Source organism: Acanthochromis polyacanthus, chromosome 12 (assembly GCF_021347895.1).
Source record: "Acanthochromis polyacanthus isolate Apoly-LR-REF ecotype Palm Island chromosome 12, KAUST_Apoly_ChrSc, whole genome shotgun sequence".
NCBI lineage: Eukaryota > Metazoa > Chordata > Actinopteri > Pomacentridae > Acanthochromis > Acanthochromis polyacanthus.
The window spans coordinates 25034123-25054185 of record NC_067124.1 but is presented as its reverse complement, the minus strand read 5'-3'; the positions used below and the strand labels follow the sequence as shown (position 1 = coordinate 25054185).

General features: G+C 41.2%; 1 protein-coding gene across 6 annotated transcripts in view; it reads right to left on the bottom strand.

The window, feature by feature from the left end:
* Nucleotides 1-525: 525 nt before the first annotated feature.
* Nucleotides 526-20063, bottom strand: part of sema6e (sema domain, transmembrane domain (TM), and cytoplasmic domain, (semaphorin) 6E) — a 172768-nt gene continuing 153230 nt past the window's right edge. For 4 of the 6 annotated variants that reach the window (XM_051956794.1, XM_051956795.1, XM_051956793.1 and 1 more), the window contains 2 exons: nucleotides 17161-17316; nucleotides 526-4561 (listed from right to left, as the gene is read on the bottom strand). In XM_051956794.1, the coding sequence (XP_051812754.1) occupies nucleotides 3237-4561; nucleotides 17161-17316 (1481 nt within the window). In that variant the 3' untranslated portion in view covers nucleotides 526-3236. The remainder of the gene's footprint in view (nucleotides 4562-17160; nucleotides 17317-20063) is intronic. The other 2 variants (XM_051956797.1, XM_051956798.1) reach the window with 2 other exon arrangements.

The window sequence follows — 20063 nt, the reverse complement described above, 5'->3', positions numbered from 1 at the left end:
TATGAACTAAGCATTCTTCACACTGTTTTAAATTTTAGAAGGATGTTTCACCATACTGAATCCATTTTCCAACTGCCTTTTCCTCTGTTAAACCATGCTGCATTTATTTTATTGATCAAGTTCATTTTTTACCATTTCAAGCTTTGATAAATGGTTTAATCTTGGTAATTATTCAAAAATAACATACCTTTTAAACTTGCTGGTGGGTTTTGGGGTTTAGAGGGTTAGTATTTCTTTACTGCACTCCTAAAACATGCTGCATACACTGTGCAGGAGTCTGCCAACTGTGAAGGTTATACTCACCTGGCCATACCTACCTTGCAATCGCCAGTGGTACAGCACCCATTGCAGGCAAGTTACCTTCTAATCTGCAAGAGAAGACTCAAAAATCCCAGCAGGTCAATTGTGTGTTGAAATGAATTACAATAGATCATAGACTTGCCATATTTGTGTTCATCCATTGTGCAGCACCAAGAGTGATTTTACACCGATTACTCCAACACACCCACCAGTGAGACACTTAAATCATATTTCCATTTTATTCTTAGTATAAGAGACATACAATGGTATTCTGTGAGACCAAATTCATAGTAAGTCAAGAGGCCTGGAAATCAAACAGAGAAAAACATAATACTGAATCAATGAGACCCCGCCCAGATAGAATGTATTTACACCAAATCAAATACTGATAGAGCTTTTCGAGACGAGACCGTCCCCTCTTCCATACAATCTGTGACCGGCAGATTAAAAAACAAAACAAAAACAAAGCGAGAGAGAGAAACACTTCCACTCTAACACTGTAGCTGCCACAATTCCTCTTATGAAACATTTCCGCTCCAACGTTAAATCAAGTTGGATGTTTTGTATTTGCTGTTGGAAAGGCTATTTAATGCTCTGCTGCCTGTTAATATCCAAATCAACTCCCCCCCCCTTACAACAAACGTGCTCGGTCATATTTTCCTTCATTTACTGGAGTTGATGTACTATGAATGGTAAACTTTACACTGGGTCAAATGAGCTCTGGGAAATTTCAATCAATAAACACCACTTTCAGATACAGTAAATAGCGTAGTGCTGCTTTCGCTGAATTGATCACGGTTCCAGCCAACCGAAGCCAAAGTGACTCCCCTGAAAAGTGCAACAGTGGAGAGTTTTGTGAGGGTGATGTTTCCGAGGCAGAGCCGACTGGCATTGCATCCCTGAGGGAAATCCTCAGTAGATTTTCGGCATCGTGGCCACCTGTGAACTGGTATCACGATTACTTCCCAAGTATCGATCCAAGAGACAATCTCAGCCTGTCGGATCAGAGTTCATTGCACTTCTCTGTGTTTCTTCATCATGTTTTGAAGCTGACACCTGGTGACACCGCTAGGTCAAAATCTACAGCAGTAACCATTGTAGAAGTCCAGCTTTATGCGGCCACCCTGCATCTATTTTCTTATTTTTATACAAAACAAAAACAGAGAACAACTAAAAAAATATTTCCTGATGTCTGACATTTATCCATAATTTAATGTGACTTCTACAATGGCTACAGGTCTGTAGGTCAAGAGGAACTGTGAACTGCTCTTTTAGGAAACAAAAGAAACTGAAAATGCTACAAGTGAAAAAGAAAGAAAGCAAACAATGGCACCGACAGGAAAAGTGACACCCAGTGGAAAGTGACATAATACAGAGACAGTCGAACCTGAATGTCTGTAGTCTCAGGTTGTGTACTTGCTTTGCCCAACAGGCTCACACTTTTGGGATGAAAAGAAAAGAATGAAGGGTTTCATTCCAAAACACTGTTTCGATCTTGGAAAAAATATATATCTGATGTTTTATTTTTAAACATAAAAGTAGATTTTTTTTGTTAAAAAAAAATCATATAGTGAATATATAGATTCATTAGTGAGTGTTACAATCATACTCGCATTTACCAGTTTATCAGAACAGGTGACATATCTCATTTTGGAATGAAACTCTTCAAATATACAATAGATACTGTATGACACATACTGACAACCATAGAAAATTAAACACCTACAATATACTGTAGCATAGATGCCATCCGAGCCCCTTGCATTTACCCCTACCCCCATGTCACACACTATTATTAAATAAGGCACACATTTACACATACAGTTAAAATTTGGCTAGTTATTATTCCTTTATTTACAACCAATAGCCACAAAGTTAATAATTATAATAACTGCTGTCTGTTTTATGTTTTATGTTCATTCTCTTAACACCAGATGGCGTGGCATGTTTGTCTCCTCCTCTTTGGGTCCGAAGTATTTCAGAGCATACAATATTGTTTATTTCCATTTCAAAGGATGTTAGACCCACTAGATTTGTGGAGCACCAATCTTATGGAAACATTCTTGAGGAACTGAAATGGACCCGAATTTGTCACTTTTGACTTGACATCGGCTGAGACAGGAAAACAAAAAAAAAGTGAGAAAGAGAGAAAAGGCGAGTATAGCTGCTTTGTTGAAGTATTTCCTTTGTCTTGTCAACACGAACAAATTTGGTTCAGCGTCTTTAGCCAACTGACAAACTGTGTTGATGAAGTGCATGATTTGGTGTCCCCAATATATTTTTTAGGGGATAGGGGGATCGTTTGATATGCCCAAAGATGAAAGAGTATAGTAAGGCAAAGACATAACTACTTTCAGGGGAATTTGCTGACTTTTCACCACAGATTACACATACTGCATATGTATATGTATACATATACGGTGTGGATATAAACACACATATATATACACACACATGCATAATATAAACACATTCGAGGGTGGGGCGGGTGGGGAGTGGATACCAACACTACATCAGAAAAGGTTAAGCAAAAAGCATGAATCTAAGCATCGCAGGAGCCTCCTCTTCATGATGACTGATGTGTTAAGTTTTTCCAACATCAACATGTCCAAAAACTGAGTTGCATTGTAAATCCACATTGAGGACATTGGCAGCCTAATATAAGGAGGTGGCGTCACGTCACCCGAGTAAGCGGTTCTATTATAAGCAAGTAGCTGAGCAATACCAATATGGTACAAAGATATTCGTTGGACAAAAAGAAGCGGAAAAACACGTTTGGTTGAGGCTTTTGTCCACAGTGACAATGGCTGCCACCCTCCTAATTGTGTTTTCTGGTGAAGGTCTGCTACCTCAAACCCACAGCAGTTTTTCAAGGGAAGTTCCTTAAAGACGACACACTGAGGGAGACTCTCTCTCTAGTCCAGGAGTTTAGCCCCTCAGTAGTTGAACTTTCCCTGCTCGTTGACTGGGGATGTGGCAGGTATGAACAGGGGCTTGGGAGGGACATCAGGTTTGAGAGAAGAGGCCCGGCGAACAATGGCACCCCTGTGTGGAACCTCCTGCTGCTCTCCGTTATAGCTGTGCTGCCGTGCCAGGTACCCGTTGGGGATGAGGGGATAGTGAACCTCACAGGCGCTGCCCGTCGAGTTCATTCGTGCCAAAAGGGGAGGCTGCTGGTGAGGCCCACCATTTCGTTGGCTGAAACTGTGCTGGCGAGGGATCATTCCTCCACTTCCTCCAAGTCCGCCTCCATTGGGCATTTTGGTGGCTGCAGCAATCAGTGAGTGCCTCTGGGAGGAGTGCCTCCTCTCCAGGGTAGACTGGTGATGTGAGGGAATGTCCGGTGGAACATCCATGCGGCGTGTCAGGCTGTCTCGTGGCAAAGTAGATGAGCTGTAGTAGGGTGCTGACTCTGTCTCAGGAATCTGAGGTTGGATGCGGTTGGCAAAGGCTAGCTGGCCTCCACCTCCACTGGCCATCAGACCTGATGGGCTCATTAGCTGGGAGTTCTTGCTGCTGCTCGCCTCATGGATGTGTTTCAGAAGCTCATCGAGTGAGGTTACCTCCATCACCTTTTGAGAGTAACCAGGGTAAGGCTGCTGAGACAACACACGTTCAACATTGTGGATTTTACGTTCATCTGGATGGAGATGACCAACTACTGGCTGCCCATTAGACAGACCATGGGAGTAGGGGAAGACCTGCTGGTGAAGCAGGGCTGAACTGGGCCTGGAGCCAATGTTATGGGACTTTGGTTCCTTGGCATTGTTGCAGTTCTGGTTCTTTTCCCATTGGTTCTTGAAGGCTTTCATGCTCTTAATGGGCAGTTCTGGGGTTGAGTCTGGTGTAGGGAGACCAGACAGCTCTGAGGAATGGTGGAGATGGTGATGGTGAGCGTGGACCAGGTCTCCCATTGTCATTCCATGATGGCCATTTCTCCTTGGTGGGTGATGCTCCTTGCTGGTGGCAAAGAAAGAGTTGTAGATCTTTGGAGATGATACCTCCAGCTTGTCATCCTTACTTTGGCTGTCCAGAAGCCCATTGAGCTTTGCCAGACTGCGTAATGACAGTGCGTGTGGGATAGGAGCTTCAGGATCTTTCGACAACTTCTTGGTCTTGTGGCCTGTGTGGTTGCAGTAGCATGAGACCAGAAAGCCAGAGAGGAAGGCGCCAAGGACAAAGGCCACCAAAACACAAGCGATCAGAAGAGTGTAATGCACACTGTGATTGGTCTTCTCCAGCTCTGGAGGTCGCCTCACACCTTAAAAAAAACAAAAAAATTGAGAAAAGGGTACTTCAGTTAGAGTTTTTCTGACTGAGCCAGGAGAAAAAGGCACATTTTCAAGAGCTAATATAGGTCAAGCAGCAGCTGGGACAGACAGGTTGTGTTTACAGGGGCTTCACTATGTGGGAAACGGCATGGGAGAGGTGTTTGAACTAAGCTCTTGGCTTCCTTTCCTTCTACTGTTAATAGATCAATACAGCCTTTCTTTCTAGGACCTGTGCTTTCCCCTCAGACCGGCAGAGGCCAAGAGCTCCCCAGTCAGTGAGAAATCAACTCTGAAATGAGTTAGAGCTTTAAATATTGATGAGAGCACAGCAGCAGGAACCCGATGTCATTTTCACAGACTCTGCCTTCCAATGCGAAGATCAGGGACGAGAGCACCTGGTATGATGAACGAGCCAAAAATAACAGGTCTATCCAATAGCTCACTGAGTGTGGCGCCTTTGCCAACACAGACTCAAATTAGGTTGTCAAATTCTTTCAAAATGACGCCGAGGGGACAGTCTGTGTAACAGTGCACCAAAAACACAAGGTTACTTAGCTGAGGTAAATCTACCATGCAAACGTCCTTAGGTGTTGTGACCTTAGCTGTGTTTGTTAAATGGCGTGAAAGGCAGCGATGATAAAAGGAGTGAAGCCTGCCACGTCTTGTAATCAGAGCTCATTTGCAAGATGCTGCTGCCATCTGTGGTGTCAGACCCTTCTCTCCGCCCTTAATGACAGTTTCTCTGAAACTGATTAGTCTGTGGATAGGGACGCCTGAGCTGCATTGAGGAGGGAAAAAGTGCAGGTGTTCCAAACAAGCTAAATTCAACCACTAATGAGAGCTTAGCTCAGGAATGAAAATGGAAAACAATGATATCCAAATCAGGCTCTATTATAGTTCATGAGATATTCAGAATGATTATGATGAAGACAATGATTGTGGATAGGTATATGGGAGATCAGTTAAATAAATAGGCCTGCATTAGAAATCATTTTAATATTTAATTTAAATTAAGTCATCCAGAGTTGACTCTTTGCTGTTGGCTAGTTAACCATAAAGATTTATGTATTTAGCGACAGTTTCAAGGCATGTACAGTAACATTATCTTACCCTACCAGGTATGTCTCAGACAAAATCCAAAATCCTCCGAAACTCAAAGAGGATTTGTGTTTTGACACTAATATTTCGAAAAGACTTCTCTTTTGTGAGATGGAAAGCAGGAAGAAAATCGCCATCATGAACTTGGCAAGGCCTGGGTGAATGTTATTAAAGGTAATGAGTGTGTGTTAAAGCAGCCAAAAAGCATCTTCCTGACAATGTGATTGTGATTATAGTTAAATATTATGGGTTTTGGAGAGAGAAAATCTGATCAGAGACCTGCTACATTTTAGTCAAATTTGTACAAATCCACAAAAGACAAAAGCCTGACTGAAATTTAGACTCATTTTCTTAAGCATCAAAAGGCAACTGACAGCATGGTAACTACGCAACGCATGATATGGGAAGACAAGTAATTTGCCCTCCTGTCACTATAACAGCTTTAATTTGACAGAATCTGATTACAAATGATGCATGATAAGGTAACATTTTAATCAAACAAGATTTACCTTTCCTTGAAGGATCTTTATGTACATAGTTCCTGGCCAGTACTTTTTTTTTTAACAAAGACTTTTATTATTTAGGTCATGAAGTTACTGTGAAACTTTCTCGCTTCTTTTTGCTCTTCATTATCTGGAGGCAGACTTTTGAGCAGGTGTGCTCGTAGAGGCTTATTATCTCATTGCCATGTATCACTACACTCATTCTGAGCCGTGCTTTGCTACCATTCTCCCAACTGAGAGATACTATGGTACACTGTAATCATTCTGGAAATAATGCTCTGAATAGAACGTCCAATTAACAATCCACAATTTTTAGCCATTTATTCTTATGATTGCCTCGACTTATGACCACATTAAAAAGTCATAAATCATAATTGTAATCCCAGTGGGAGACACAATCAAAAGTGATGCTGCAGTGAGCCTGTTAATACCTCTTCTTTTAATCTTGAGCAATTTTTTTTTTCCTTTTTTTGGTCTCATTACACAAGCCGCCAATCAGCTTTGCAGTACTGCTGTGGTTCTAAGTTTCTGGATCTAACTGATCAGCGTCCCGGTGGTGTCGACGACGTGCAGCTTTTGCAATGAGTGGTGAAAGTCTGCTCTCATCTCAGTGTGCATCCTGCCTCTTGTCACCCTTGTGGCTCCCTGGTACCTGTGAGTCATCTGCTCCCTCTGGACTGCGACACCTCCCCACCCCGCTCCGCCACCCTGGTTGTATCTACAGGCCTAGGGAGGTGCTCCTCCTGTTCGAGGCAGTATGAGTCAAGTGCCACAGCAGGAGGCGAAACGCGCAGCTGAGGTAAACAAATCCAGAGCCTATGAACGACCTGTCACAACATGTTTCATGAGCAGCCTGGATGACTCAATCACTGGGTATGTGGGACATATGGTGCCACAGGTCAGAGTGAAATTAATACCCTGTGAATCATACCAACAGGCTGGCAAGCAGCTAGGTGGCGCACAGGAGGTGTTGGCCAAATGTACCTACTGACTTGGCTTCTTTCTACTGCCTCTCAAGCATTTTACACTGGAAAATGGTATTTGTACCTACATAAATATATATATTTTTTAAAAAGTCTGTTCATTGGGAAGAATTGTCACCACAGGTGGAGGCAATAATTAATGCTACTTTTCATTCACTTCCAAACTCCCCATCAGTGTTTACATAGCTTCAGAGTCTTTAACATTGTCACATTATATTTTTGTGTCAACTCAACATGGTCTTGACTCAGTGAAGGCTTAATATAGTCATACTCCAGTCTGCCAAAAGGTAAAAAGACAGATGGGCTGCATGAGTGGAGGCAAGGGAGAGAGATGGGGAGAGAGGGATGTTGACAGCCAAGGGAAAAAAAAGAGGGAGATGAAGGGATGAAATTCAACCTTGGTTGAAGAGGGGAGTGAATGTGAGAGGACTCAAAGATATAAGAAACAGGGGAGCGAGAGCAAAGGGAAAGAGTGGAGATGAAAGTAAGAGAGCAAAAAATAAAAAAGTGGGGGAGAGAACGAGCAGAAGTGTGTGAGAGTAGCAGATTTAAAGGAGGAGGAGGATGGAGAGGGAGGCAGAGTGAGAGAGAGACAGACAGACTTGATGGGGTGAGTGACAGACCGTCACTCTGCTGGGTTTTGAAGCCTGGTGCTCTGCAGCAGCTGCGATATAGTTGGAGAACAACCCTCGCGCTCCTCCACAGTGCCGTAGGAAGAGAAGTACTTTGTGATTGCATTCAAATTGTTAAAAATAGACAGCGCGGTAGGTTATGTAAACAGGCAGGTTTTACACAGCGATGCCTGTGCCACATCTTACTAATTGGCGGTGGATTTTGCATAAGGGAAACAAAGTAAGGAGGTCTCACTGTTATGTGTGTTTTAAGTGCTTTTTTTTCCTGCAGGTGATGAAGTCGAGTCTGAAAACAAATTACAATGGAAGTGACAACTTCTCTTAAGCATGTGTGATTAAATAAATGGCTAGTGTCTTTGCAAGCTCTTAAATCGACTTCATTAACAATACAGCACGCATAAGCTTTTCCATGACACCAATTACCGGTAATCTGAACACTTTGAAGTTTCACACTTGCTCAATTGTGAAAGAATTCTTTTAGCATCTCTTGGAGGACATTAAAGCATCAGGACTCGACAAAACTGGAATTTAAAATATTGCCGGCTACTAACACTTTCAAGGTCAGATACAAAATAATTTAGGAGAACTTTATTTTTCACACATAACTTTTCCAATGTATCAGGCTTTTCTCAAGGGTGCGTTTAACTGCTTTGTAACCTGGAGAACAACTTGTGTTCTATTTTTGCGCATCAAGTGAAGACGCTCCAAAATAGCCCTAATTAGTTTCTGCTTCTGCAAGCTTACAAGTGCATGTAATTGTTCCGTTAATGGCTACTCCATCCTGATGAGAAGCCAACGAGACAAAATGGCCCCAGGCTTCATAGACCCCCTCCTCTGCTAATGCTGCAGATTTATTTCTTTCACACCAAAAATAACAATTTAACTCTTGAAAGACACCCGGAGGTTGAAGATTGGAACAAATGAATTATTTCCCTCTTTCAAATCCGGGTGAAAAGCAGAGCAGCTCTGCCCCGTTGCTGTGAGCTTCAGTAATATGACAGTTTTATTGCTTGATGTGCGTCCCTGTGCACACAGACACACTAAGTATAGGGGCTGTATGTGCGCAGGGTCTGGCTGTTGACTGAGTGAATTCAATCATGTACACTTGTTATTAGGAATTTGCATAATATTCCACCTCAGTGCTCAGCCAATTGGATGTGGTTTAATATATGCACACGCGCTAAGGTGATATGGTGTAATGTAACAGATCTATTCCAATTGAAAAGTAGTTGTAATGAGCACTGCATTTCATTCCAGGTGTGCTGATGCATACAGAACATATTTCATTACAGTTTTGATTGAATACTGGTAAATTAGGCATGCTGAGGCATCTGGCAATCAGAACCACATTGTCTGAAGTCCTTCAATATCTATCTAGCTTTAAAGCAAAAGACAAGTTTTCAGGAAGCAGTATACACTTTGCTTCAAACACCTGTACAGCAAATAGTTTGGTTAAAGACTCAAATTGGCCAAAAAAACAAAAAACATTTTCTCACCTCTCATGCAGACTCAACTTCTAAGATATCTGTCACTGAAATCTCTGCTGCCACTGCAGTACATACAAAGGTGCATGGAGTATTATTTGCACTGTTTATAGCAAAGAAAAAAAATCTGACTTGGAAAAAAATGAACTATTGAACCCGTTGACTGGTGTGACACACAGAGCTTTATAGAAATATAGAACAAGATCATATGCAAACTACTGAAAACTGCTTCTGACTTTGCTGAGGAATTTTTGGCCAGTGCAAATAAAATTTCATTTACCTTTATTGTAGTAGGGCAGAAGCAAAATCTTCAGAGGCAAATATCTCAAAAACTGAAAATATACATATAGTTGGAATCTGATCTAACTATGTGAGTAAATGTGCTTTTTGTTATTATGTAAATTAGCATCTGATTTACTTGACAAGCCAATAAACTACGCAGAGCACATGCACAGAATCCTTGTCTACATGCAGTTGCATCAGAAACAAAAAGAAGAGCTGTTAATTTGCCATTCAGTGGCTGGTAAAGCAAAATGATTCCAATGCAACTGTTGCTGCAATAATAAAAATGTAACGAACAAAAGTTGGCAGTGGAAGAATCTTGGCTTTACCAACCAACTTAAAGAGACAGTCCACACCAAAGTCACTTTTCTTAAAGCTTTATAATAACATGCACAAAAGAAAATGGTGAGGAAAATTACTAACCAAAGGGCATTCGAGGGACCCTTATCCGAAGTACCTCACTATTGTAATCTATGTTTTACAGCGCTGGCTTTTTCCTAAAATACACATCCATAATCGAGCCACATAGTGCTTTCTTTGGAGTGAACTGCTGCTTTAAGAGATGGAGAAACTTGCAGGCCTCTCAAACACCTGCACATAGTTTCACCCATCGGCTGTAAAGTTGGAAAGGCAGATTATAAAAAGACAATGAAAAGGGTCAGTGAGAGAGAATTCAACAAAGAAGGCAGGTGAAGCTAAAGGGTTAGTCCAACTAAAATAGAAAAGAACAAAGATAAAGAAAACAGGCAGGTAAAATGGGAGAAATACTCCCCACAGGTCAAAGAGGCAGATTAAGGGTAAGGGGTTAGGGCAAAGGGCCAGCACTACTGCGTAGGTGGATTTGATCACTGTGGGCCCCGTGGACTGCTATGACACTCAGAGCTAAGCTGAGCTTTTATAGCCGACATGGAATAAAATGCCACTAAAAGTGCCAGTTATGGGAAGTGAAATATTCGCTATGTATAATGCCTTTAAGGTTAGTTTTTATAGCACATTGCAAAGAGTGTTTATGTAGTAAAACATGATGTCACTCATAATCACCACAAAGTGCGGGTGAGCTGAATGGAGGGAAAAATGGCCTAGCTCTGTGTGACCTTTAATGACTGCCATTACACCGTGACTATGACTCAGGGCGTACAAATTGGCAACAATGTTTTAAAAACTAAATGTATGTGTGCACATCGCGGCCTTGCTTGTGATAAATCATGCAGAAACAGCCAGTAGGGTCAATATAGATGGATGGGCTGAATAAAATTCGCCAGACGGCAGCTCCATTTAACTGTCATAATGAACATGCTCTGAATATGCAGCCTCTATCTGACCCTTAAAGATCAAAAATTGTGTTAAATATTTAAAGTTCGGCTTCACACTGTCTACTGCTCTCAACATTACTGCTGAAACTCCTTAAAAGTCAAGCTTTGGAATAAAATATGCTAGTCATTTGGACATGATGTTCAGTCTTACAATGGTGAGTGATGAAACTAGGTATTTGTTCATAATCTAAAACTAGTGACAAGTTTGTCATTATATTACGTTTTTTAATAGTACCATTTTCCATGTTTCCACACTAATGTTTTAAAGCAAACCCTGCTTATTTTACTATTAAAATATTAATCCTAAAAAATACTAATACTGATGGGGAATAAGGCCTCTCTGAGGGGCAGACACTGTGAGGGTGGTTAGAGGGGACACAAAGTCAGAGCTTAGTGACTGATGATGCAGGCTGTGTCTGTTGCCGTGGTCTTCAGAAGTATAAATAACTCCTTAGAAAACTAGCTGGCATCGATGTCCCCCCCAGGACAGCAGCCCTTCTTCATGCAAAGGTTCAACCCGAGTTCACTCTCTGCTCTCCTCCTGTAGTGTTATAATGAGTTTGAAAATGCCCACTTGATATGATTCTATTATCGAGCCTCTTCCCTGTGCTTATCGGCTAAATTAGCTGCTAACCTGATTTTTCGGTTCAGCCCACGTTGGTTTGTCCAAATGCACCAAAGAGTCAAGGAAGAGGTCAAACCGCAATAGAGAGCAGGAGAAAACAAACCAGAGGTCTCGAACCAGGAGTCAGTTTTTCTAACACACGGATTTCTGTGTGTTCACACTAAATAGAGAGGTGGGCGTATTCCCCGGCCAGAAACCGCTCTAGTGCAGCCTGACTGCTGGCATTTTTCTAAATAGCACCAGGTCAACAGGTTCCTGCCCTTGCCTTTTAGTATTTCCTGGTGTTTACATAATGCAATGCAGCTGCTCACATCTGAGCCTATAATTCACTTCATTTTATTTATCTGACCAAAACTGAACCACTCAAAATTAATGTGAATAGGATTAACAAGGCTTATGTGTTAAGTGTCTGTTATTTTTTCAACCTGTATCATTTATTTTGTCAATATTGAGAACCCTGACATGCTGAGTATCCCAAGGTCTGATGTTTAGTAAGGATCCCTAGCATTTAGAAACTACTCGTTGCTAACTTGCATATGTTGGTCCATTTGCATTAATGCAATTAATCAGGATAATCACACATACAGAAAATATTTCAGAACCAGCTTCATTGACATGGACAAAATTAGAGTGGTTTTGTGGGGTAGAGAAGATGCCAAATACATTTATGACATTTTCAAATTCAAGCTGAATGCTTAAACCAGAAGTGGCAATTTTAATTTACTTTAAGATCATTTCAAGGATAATTCTATGAACCTACAAGTCAGAATCAAGAGAGTTCTCAGTCAATGGTGGGAATGTTGAATATTTTATTACATCTGAATCTCTTTTCAACAACACGCATTTATATTTAACTATATTTTTATGCTGTAATATAACGTAATCCCCATTAAATGTTAGCACTGTAAGCCAGGCTATTATTAGCTTACTAAAAAGCTAACCTTATTTGACTCACTACCTAGCTAATGAGTGCAAGCTATGTCAATTGCAATTGTTTTTAAAATGTGGAAACCATTTCAGAGTTACCATATCTGAATGGCTACAGAACACAGGTGCATTGCTCTTCCACTGTCTCAACATAAGTCACTGAATTAACACTCCTGTTTCAAACGAAAGGTGTAGTAAGTCGCCATCTTACACAAAGTTTATTAAAATCTCAGTGGAGTAGCAACAGTTGGACTACTGTGAGACAGTACTGTAGGCTAATTTCTGTGTGGTGAGAAGTCTTACAGAGAGCTTACAAATGATTTAACACACCATTTGGTAACCATACGGCGGATCACAGACGTCTGTGTCTGTGAAGAGCCTTCTGAATTTCCAAACACAAATCCAGGCAGGCTGAAGAGAATTAAACAGACATGAAAAAACTCTGCTGTTTTTGGAAACTGATGAATTCTTGATACTTCTGGTCAGGTTGCCAGTCATATCATTTAGTCAGTTAACCATCACTGTCCACTGGGGAAAGCCCGTGTTATTAAGTGTTGTTAAGCCTTGTTTCACAGAAGACAGTCTAACGGATCGCAATAAGAAAAGCACAGGTGTAAACAGGAAAAATGATAGCCGAGTTCTGCTTGGTTGCTCTAGTTTCACGGTGCTGCCATTGTTTACTCCAGCCTGCTATCGTGTGGTTACAACTTACTGGGACACTTATGTTGAACATTTCCTAGTGGTTGCATGTTTACATCACTGATTGCTGGTTAGGTCGTTTGATGGCTACATGCTAAGTTGGTGCTAAAACCTTACTAGTACATGTGTTTCTCAGACTTTGTGGGCAAGTCCAGATTGAGTCTCAAGTCTTGGCATGTGGTGAAAGCCATTTGTCAGCAGAATCTGCACCACCATTAGTGTCTGCTCTTGATGCCCTCAGCTGCAGTCGTGCATTGTGAAGTGTTTTAAAAGTGCTCATAGGCAAATGCATATTTCATATACTGTAGGTAGACACTTTGGAAGGCAATATACTTGATGCCTATAGAGATGCTTAATGTGTAGAAGTGTGAAGCCTGAGTCATTATATACCCAGTGCCGCCAACCGTATTGATTAAAATGCATGTCTGTTCCCTCAGACAATAATGAGATGGATGTGTGTTGCAGTCAGAGAGTTTATGTCAAATCAAGTCTCAAGTTCTTCATGGCAGGTCTGACTCAAGATGACAGTATTTGATCATTTTTCTTCAACACTGTCAATTGTGTTTTTACATAACTGAGGTCGCTCAAGGTCCTTTAAAGCAAAAGGCCAAATGTGAAAGGCCTGACTGCCAGTGTGCAATTTATTGTTCTCCATTTTTACCTGGTGAAACTTCAGTGCTGTCAATATTGCTGCCATTGTCACAGATTAAATTTGACTAAAATTCAACTTTTGGGTCCGGAAGTTAAGGCCTGTATGTGTACATTAATGTTGCAGTACCTAAGCCTGATGGTTAGCTTTTGAGACAACGCTTTGTTGAATGACAGACTGGGACTGTCGCTGGACAAGACAATTTATTTTATTACAAGGGCCAGTTTGGATACAGATGTATGTATTTACCTGTAGTGTTAGTACCCTTTGGTGTGTTTCTTTGTCTCTCTTGATTAGTTGTGTTATTTTTGACCACTATCTGAGCTCTGGTGTTTACTGGCCCACCTTGTGACTGCTGGGAGATTTGTGACACAGCTGTAGAGCCTCTACAGAAGGTACAAACAGAAGAGCAGATATCTTGTGAGAAATGGACAGGAAGTGAGAGATTGGAGGCCCACTTGGAACTGTGATGCTGTTACTTTCACACCAGCTCCTCTCCCGCCTTATCAACTCGCCTGTCCAGCTCTTCTGATTGAACCGCCAGCGTCACAGTCTCTGGCTGAAATAGATTGCGATGCTGTTTCTATTACATCCTACACCCTCCCCTTCGTTGTTTGACTCCCTGGCTCAGGGCCCTGCTGGTTATTTATTTGTTATGGACTTTTCTCATTTAAGCCTGAGTAGCTCATCATTGCAGCCACAGAGTCCGTCTGTGTGAATGGAAGTTTCTTTTACTCGCTGAGGATTTATGGACTTCTGACATGGTGCCTGTGCAGGCAAGCAGCAAGAAGAGGACAAAACACTGCGTCATGATGCTTTGTCTTTGTTGAATCCCCTCCAAATGAACTGCATCTCCTCCCTAAACTTGCAGGAATATGCTCTAGACTTTAGGAGAACAAAGACACTGAAACTTTCTCTGCCTTGCTTTGCAGCTCTTGTTTCTTTACATGCTCATTTTAGACTAACAGAGACATTTTGTTTCACTTATTGTCACAGTAGCTCACACTTCAAATGCTTGTAACGTTAATCAGCATAAGCGTATACTGTCAAATTAAAAATGTAAGAAATAATGAGACTCAGGCCAATAAAGATCAAGATGTCATTAAATATTCAAGAACTGGTTGGACTTTTATAGGATGTCATTTATTGGGGCAGCAGAGCACTGGTGTGGTGTAATTGCGAAAGAGTCTGTGCTCTTATTGAGAAATGAGAGGTTTGATGACTTTAACAATCTTTGAAGGGAGAGCTGAAGTTAAACTAGAATGCTGAATTCTAGAAAACCTCAATCAAAATCACTTTGAAACGTGTAATTAAGCAAATTACAACCATTTCGCCTAAACACTGTAGCTTTTAGAGTTGAAAGGACTTTTCAAAAATATGATTATTTGACCTTCAACAACATGAGAATTTGCTACTTCCCTGTGTCACGTTGTAGTAAAAACAAACATGTAGGGCTGCTGTTGGTTGAAAAGGACCATTTAATGTTTCAGCTTGAGCTACGGAAAATAGGAATTGGCTTTTTTTTTACTGTTCTCTAGTATTTGATGTCCTGAAAGCTGACTTGAGAGTATAACTGCCGCCAAATGAACCGATAATGAAAATTATTGTTGCAGCCATAAAAACCGTATGTCTTAGACACTAATGGTAAATCTTTGAAAAGCAACAGCTAAAATATAATATTATTGATTCTTTGACTTTTATGTTCTTAGCTACTGTTATTGACACAATAAGTCACTAGTTTGACAGGCTGAGGCCTTGTAAAGATGGTGTTAGAGATCCTCAAGTTAAAAAGACGTTTGAGATGTTTATGACTCTGTAGTAACTTAAAAAGGTTTTATATCTTTTCATTGGTATTATATTTGACAGTCCTCATTCAATGACTGGTTATAGGTGCACTGAGAGAATTGGATCTCACTCATGTGGCCACAGTTTTTGCTGATAGTGTTGTCTTGTCTAATTGTTGACGACCGAAGAAAAACACTAAAGTCACAAGTTGTTGCTCTTGTTTCTTGTCATGTGGTGACAGAAAGTGCATTCAATTTTGGGGAACTAAATGCTTTATTTTGTAAAAAAAATGTTGGTTTAGTTTGTAAACATAACAGTACAAATTCTGTAATGGAGTAGACATTCATTTATCGTAGAATGTGGACAGTCAAGAACAATAACTTGTTCTATTTTATCTGCATATCAAACGAAAGATTTCGCAGATATATCGAAACTAGTGGAACTGCAGTAAAGTTGGCATTGGGGCTTTAACTTTCCAGCTCAAAGTCTGTGTTAGGTGCACAGGGAAACGTTGACTGTTGTCAAAAATAGAAATGGAAATTTTAAATGTAAATGAATGGTCTCAGAGCGAGAGAGAGAGAAATGCTACCTGGCTTGTGCCCTGAATTTTTTTTAACATTGAGGGAACATTTGTGTGTGCTGACGAGCTAAATAAAAGATGAGGACAGGGCATGTGGGAGCAGTGTTGTTTAGACGCAGGCTTTCTACTTGATTTGAGGAGCTAATTAGATCCAACGCAGTTGTCTATTTAAGCCATTAAATCTTTCACTTTCGTGACTGCTGTGTTGAGCACATTGAGATGTATTGGTGAACATAAAAGGACAGCAAGATCCTTCCCTAACACTTTTCAGGCTCATTGGAATGCTCCGCTGTATTGGATTCATGTCGATCTCTGCTCTGAAGATATACGTTGTGGTCTACAGATAAATCGAAAACTTATAATTCACAACATTTCCATCTCACCACATTGGGCTTAAGTCACTGGAAGCATTAAGTGAAGCTGCCCAGGAAATTGTGCATCACGTCATCTAACTAATGAAGCATAGGGATAAAAAAAAAAAAAAAAATCAATTAGCAATGCTTTCTGCCTTTCACTAGGAGATTGGTTTAACTAGAGAATTAAGTGTTAGTGAGCTAGTGAAAGTGCTATTTTACCCTGGAAGAACGTTTACACCTATTAGCATGCATACCGCCACATGAGTTCTTGAATGGTCAGCCTCGAACAGGAGCCAATTTCAGCTGTTACTGGTCAGGACTCATTTTTTCATTGACTGTTCAACATCAGTTCACATCACAGATTGCAGAGAGGAAAATTGAAAACTGCAACCATGGATGGAGACAGCACAATAACAGAGTTGATTTGAACTTGTCTCATCTGGCATTTTTACATTAGCTGTTTGAACTGAATGCAATCACTGTGGAAATGCAAGTTGGATGATTGAACTGATGCGCTGCAAACATGCGTGCTGAAAGCAGGAAACTGTATCAGAGTGAAACAATGCGTTTTGTTATTTTGAGTTAGTCGGGTTAGAAGTGTACAGCTTGGGGCCCAGCAGCGCAATCCCCTGCAGGTCAGAGGTTATGTCGGACACAAATCCCTCCCCCTTACCCTCCATCTCCACACTGATTGGCTCCGAGTCAGGTGACCCTTGTTCCCCAACAGGGGGAGGGCGATCAGGACCTGTACCTCTTTCAGGGTCACCTGCCTCCTTTGGGAATGCCGCCCCATGATAGGTTGTGCTGGCGCTTGTGGGTGTGGTCTTCCCTGTGGTTGTAGCGAAGGGGGAGGAGGAGGGGGCAACAGAGTGAGTGATTAGTGAATCAGCCTGGAGAATCAACTTCAGAGAAATGAGGGTGTGTCCTGAGCAGAATAGTGCCACCCGTTAACATACAGACCCTGTAATGATTGTGAGCAACATGATGAGCACACAGAGCAAAAGTTAATTCATCCATCAGTTTGTTTCTCCCCATGAAACATACAAAGGTCTGCAGCTGCTTAAATCAGCTTTTTAATCTTCCATCAATTTGTGATTTGGGCATTTCAGTACTTGCAATGACATCTTGGACTCAAACATTTAATGTTGTGCTGCTTTTATCACACACAAACAGTTCATACCATTAAAAAACTGCCTTACCACATTTTATGACTAAATATTAGAACACGGCAATGAAAGAGTTATGAGATCGTGCTTTGCAACATTGGGCTCATAAAATACATAACAATTTTGAATGACTTCTGAATCTTCATAAATTACAGCAAAGGTTTTGAGCATTTAAACAAGCTCCTGCTATGTGAATTAAACTATCAGAGTTTAAAAGAACAAGTGGTTTTAGTTTGAGAATTAGACATTTTGCTAATGAACCACTCAATGATCATCCAATTGTGGTTTTCTAGCATATTTTACAAAATTCCCCTCCTCCTTTATTTACCATGGACTTAAACTCTGACTACAAAACTGTCCTGTATCTGCTCTGGCAAGCGTTTTTAGAGATAAGTGGACATAGATATGTGGCAGGCTAAGAAATGTGTTTTCTTTTTTATCACAGCTCTTTTCCACTACCTCATTCGAGCTGTTTCAGAGCAAACTCTATCACCTTGGGGCAGACAGCAAACATTATGACGGCCACATTTGGAATCTCTTCAAACATATGCCAAGAACACGCTGGGCATTAGCTGCCACAGGCCTTGTATTATCAAACATATTTATCTTGATGACACACTCCACATCTTGATTGCATGATTAGCTCTCTGTTGTCCTTGAAGTATGGTGAGCAGCATGCTGCTATTGGCTTGGGCTCATGTTCTAATAAGCCAGCCATAATGTTAGCATTCTGCAGAGCTCACACCCAGACTGAAGGAAAAGGGCTTGTTCTCTCTCTCACTGTGAGCCAGTTGACAGTGTTCACTCTGAATGAGGTGCCCTGTCAGTTCACCATCTGCGCCGGGCAAATTAAAACTGTACATCAGTGGGTGTTTGGCCCTGGCACTTTGGACAATAGCTCCACGGTTTCATCATTACTTCATTAATAAATCAGATTTGCGTTTTTTTTGAAAGTGCAAGTAGGATCATATCGTCCTCTTTTACTGATGATAATGTAGCAAAAAATGCCCATTATACAACAGAGGAACATTTGATTACCAACACAGGCAGGCGCTTGTCTCACGCCATTCCCTCTGCTGGCTGTAATTGTTTGGGTGACAGGGAAGTAGAAGAAAGAAAACGTCCTTGCCTTTGGTGTGTTTTCGAACAAGGAACAGAGCCCCCGTGTGACAACAGCTTTGTTCGGCATATGGGGTGTTTTATTGTCTAGGAAAGTTGATAATTGATCTTCAGTGTAGAGACTTAAAAGGCTTTTCATGTGAATCAGCTAGAAAAAAAATTAGACATACGCACACACAAAAAAGAAAACAAAGACAGAATCTGACTGCGTGTTGAGAGCTTCAAACAGTGCAGTGAAGCATCAGGGTGGTGACAACCCCGTAGGATTAGGCAGAACAGCTCCTGATCAAGTGTTGCTACTGAATGAGTGGCAATTCCTCCAGCAGGGAGGCTTTACCGACTATGGAGGCAGTGTGGAACTGGGGAGGTCTCGGGCCGAAGCCTCTGGCAGACAAAGTGGCCTCTGTTCTGAGAAGAAGACAGAGAGATGTAGAATGGATGGTTCTGCTGAGCCATAATGGCCGACATCTTCCAGCATGATGGGCTCAGTGCTGATACTAATCACTGTCTTGGATCAACCACTGCCATTAGTTCCCTTGCATCCCAATTTGTCCAGTGACAAAGGGATCCGGCTTAGAGCAAGTTAAAAACTTGTCAAAAAGTTAAAGCAAGTGCTTTAGTTGTGCAGGCAGAAGAGAGTAAGGCTGGTCAGCAACAATCGGATTAAAAATGACTAGTTTTGAATGTTGCAGTGTTCAAAAATTATCCCAACACCACCTCCTAAATCTTATCTGAGAGTTAGCCAGCTTAGCGGCATTTCTATTTCTATTCTGGCCATGTCAAGAGCTGTGCGGTGTGGCTGGCGGGGGAGTAATGGGACGTGACAGGGATGATGATCCTTCTTGATACAGGGCATTAGGCAGCCCGGCCAGTGGAGCTCCTGGTCCATCAAAGGAGTGATGCTTCAGACAATGGCTTCAATGTTTAAACTGTCAGACTGGCTGAGAGGGAGAAGTGGCTCCAGCCATTCAGCTGCCTCACTAAAAGATTCTCCAACCTCCCATGTTGCTAAGTGGGGAAACATTTACTTTGGAAACATAGTTGAATAAATCTGATCCAATTCTCCATCTAAGTACATTGAGGTTAAATACTCTGGTCAGAGATATTTCAAGAGCAACTTCATTATAAGCCCTATTTTTTTAAAATGCTGAGAATACAATTAATCAAATAATTAGACAGGCTATAAACAAACACATAAATCTGACCTACGGCTACAACAAAAGCATGAGCAATATTAATCTATTGACATAATATACTGTATTATAGTATTGCTACAGGATCATTTTTCTGC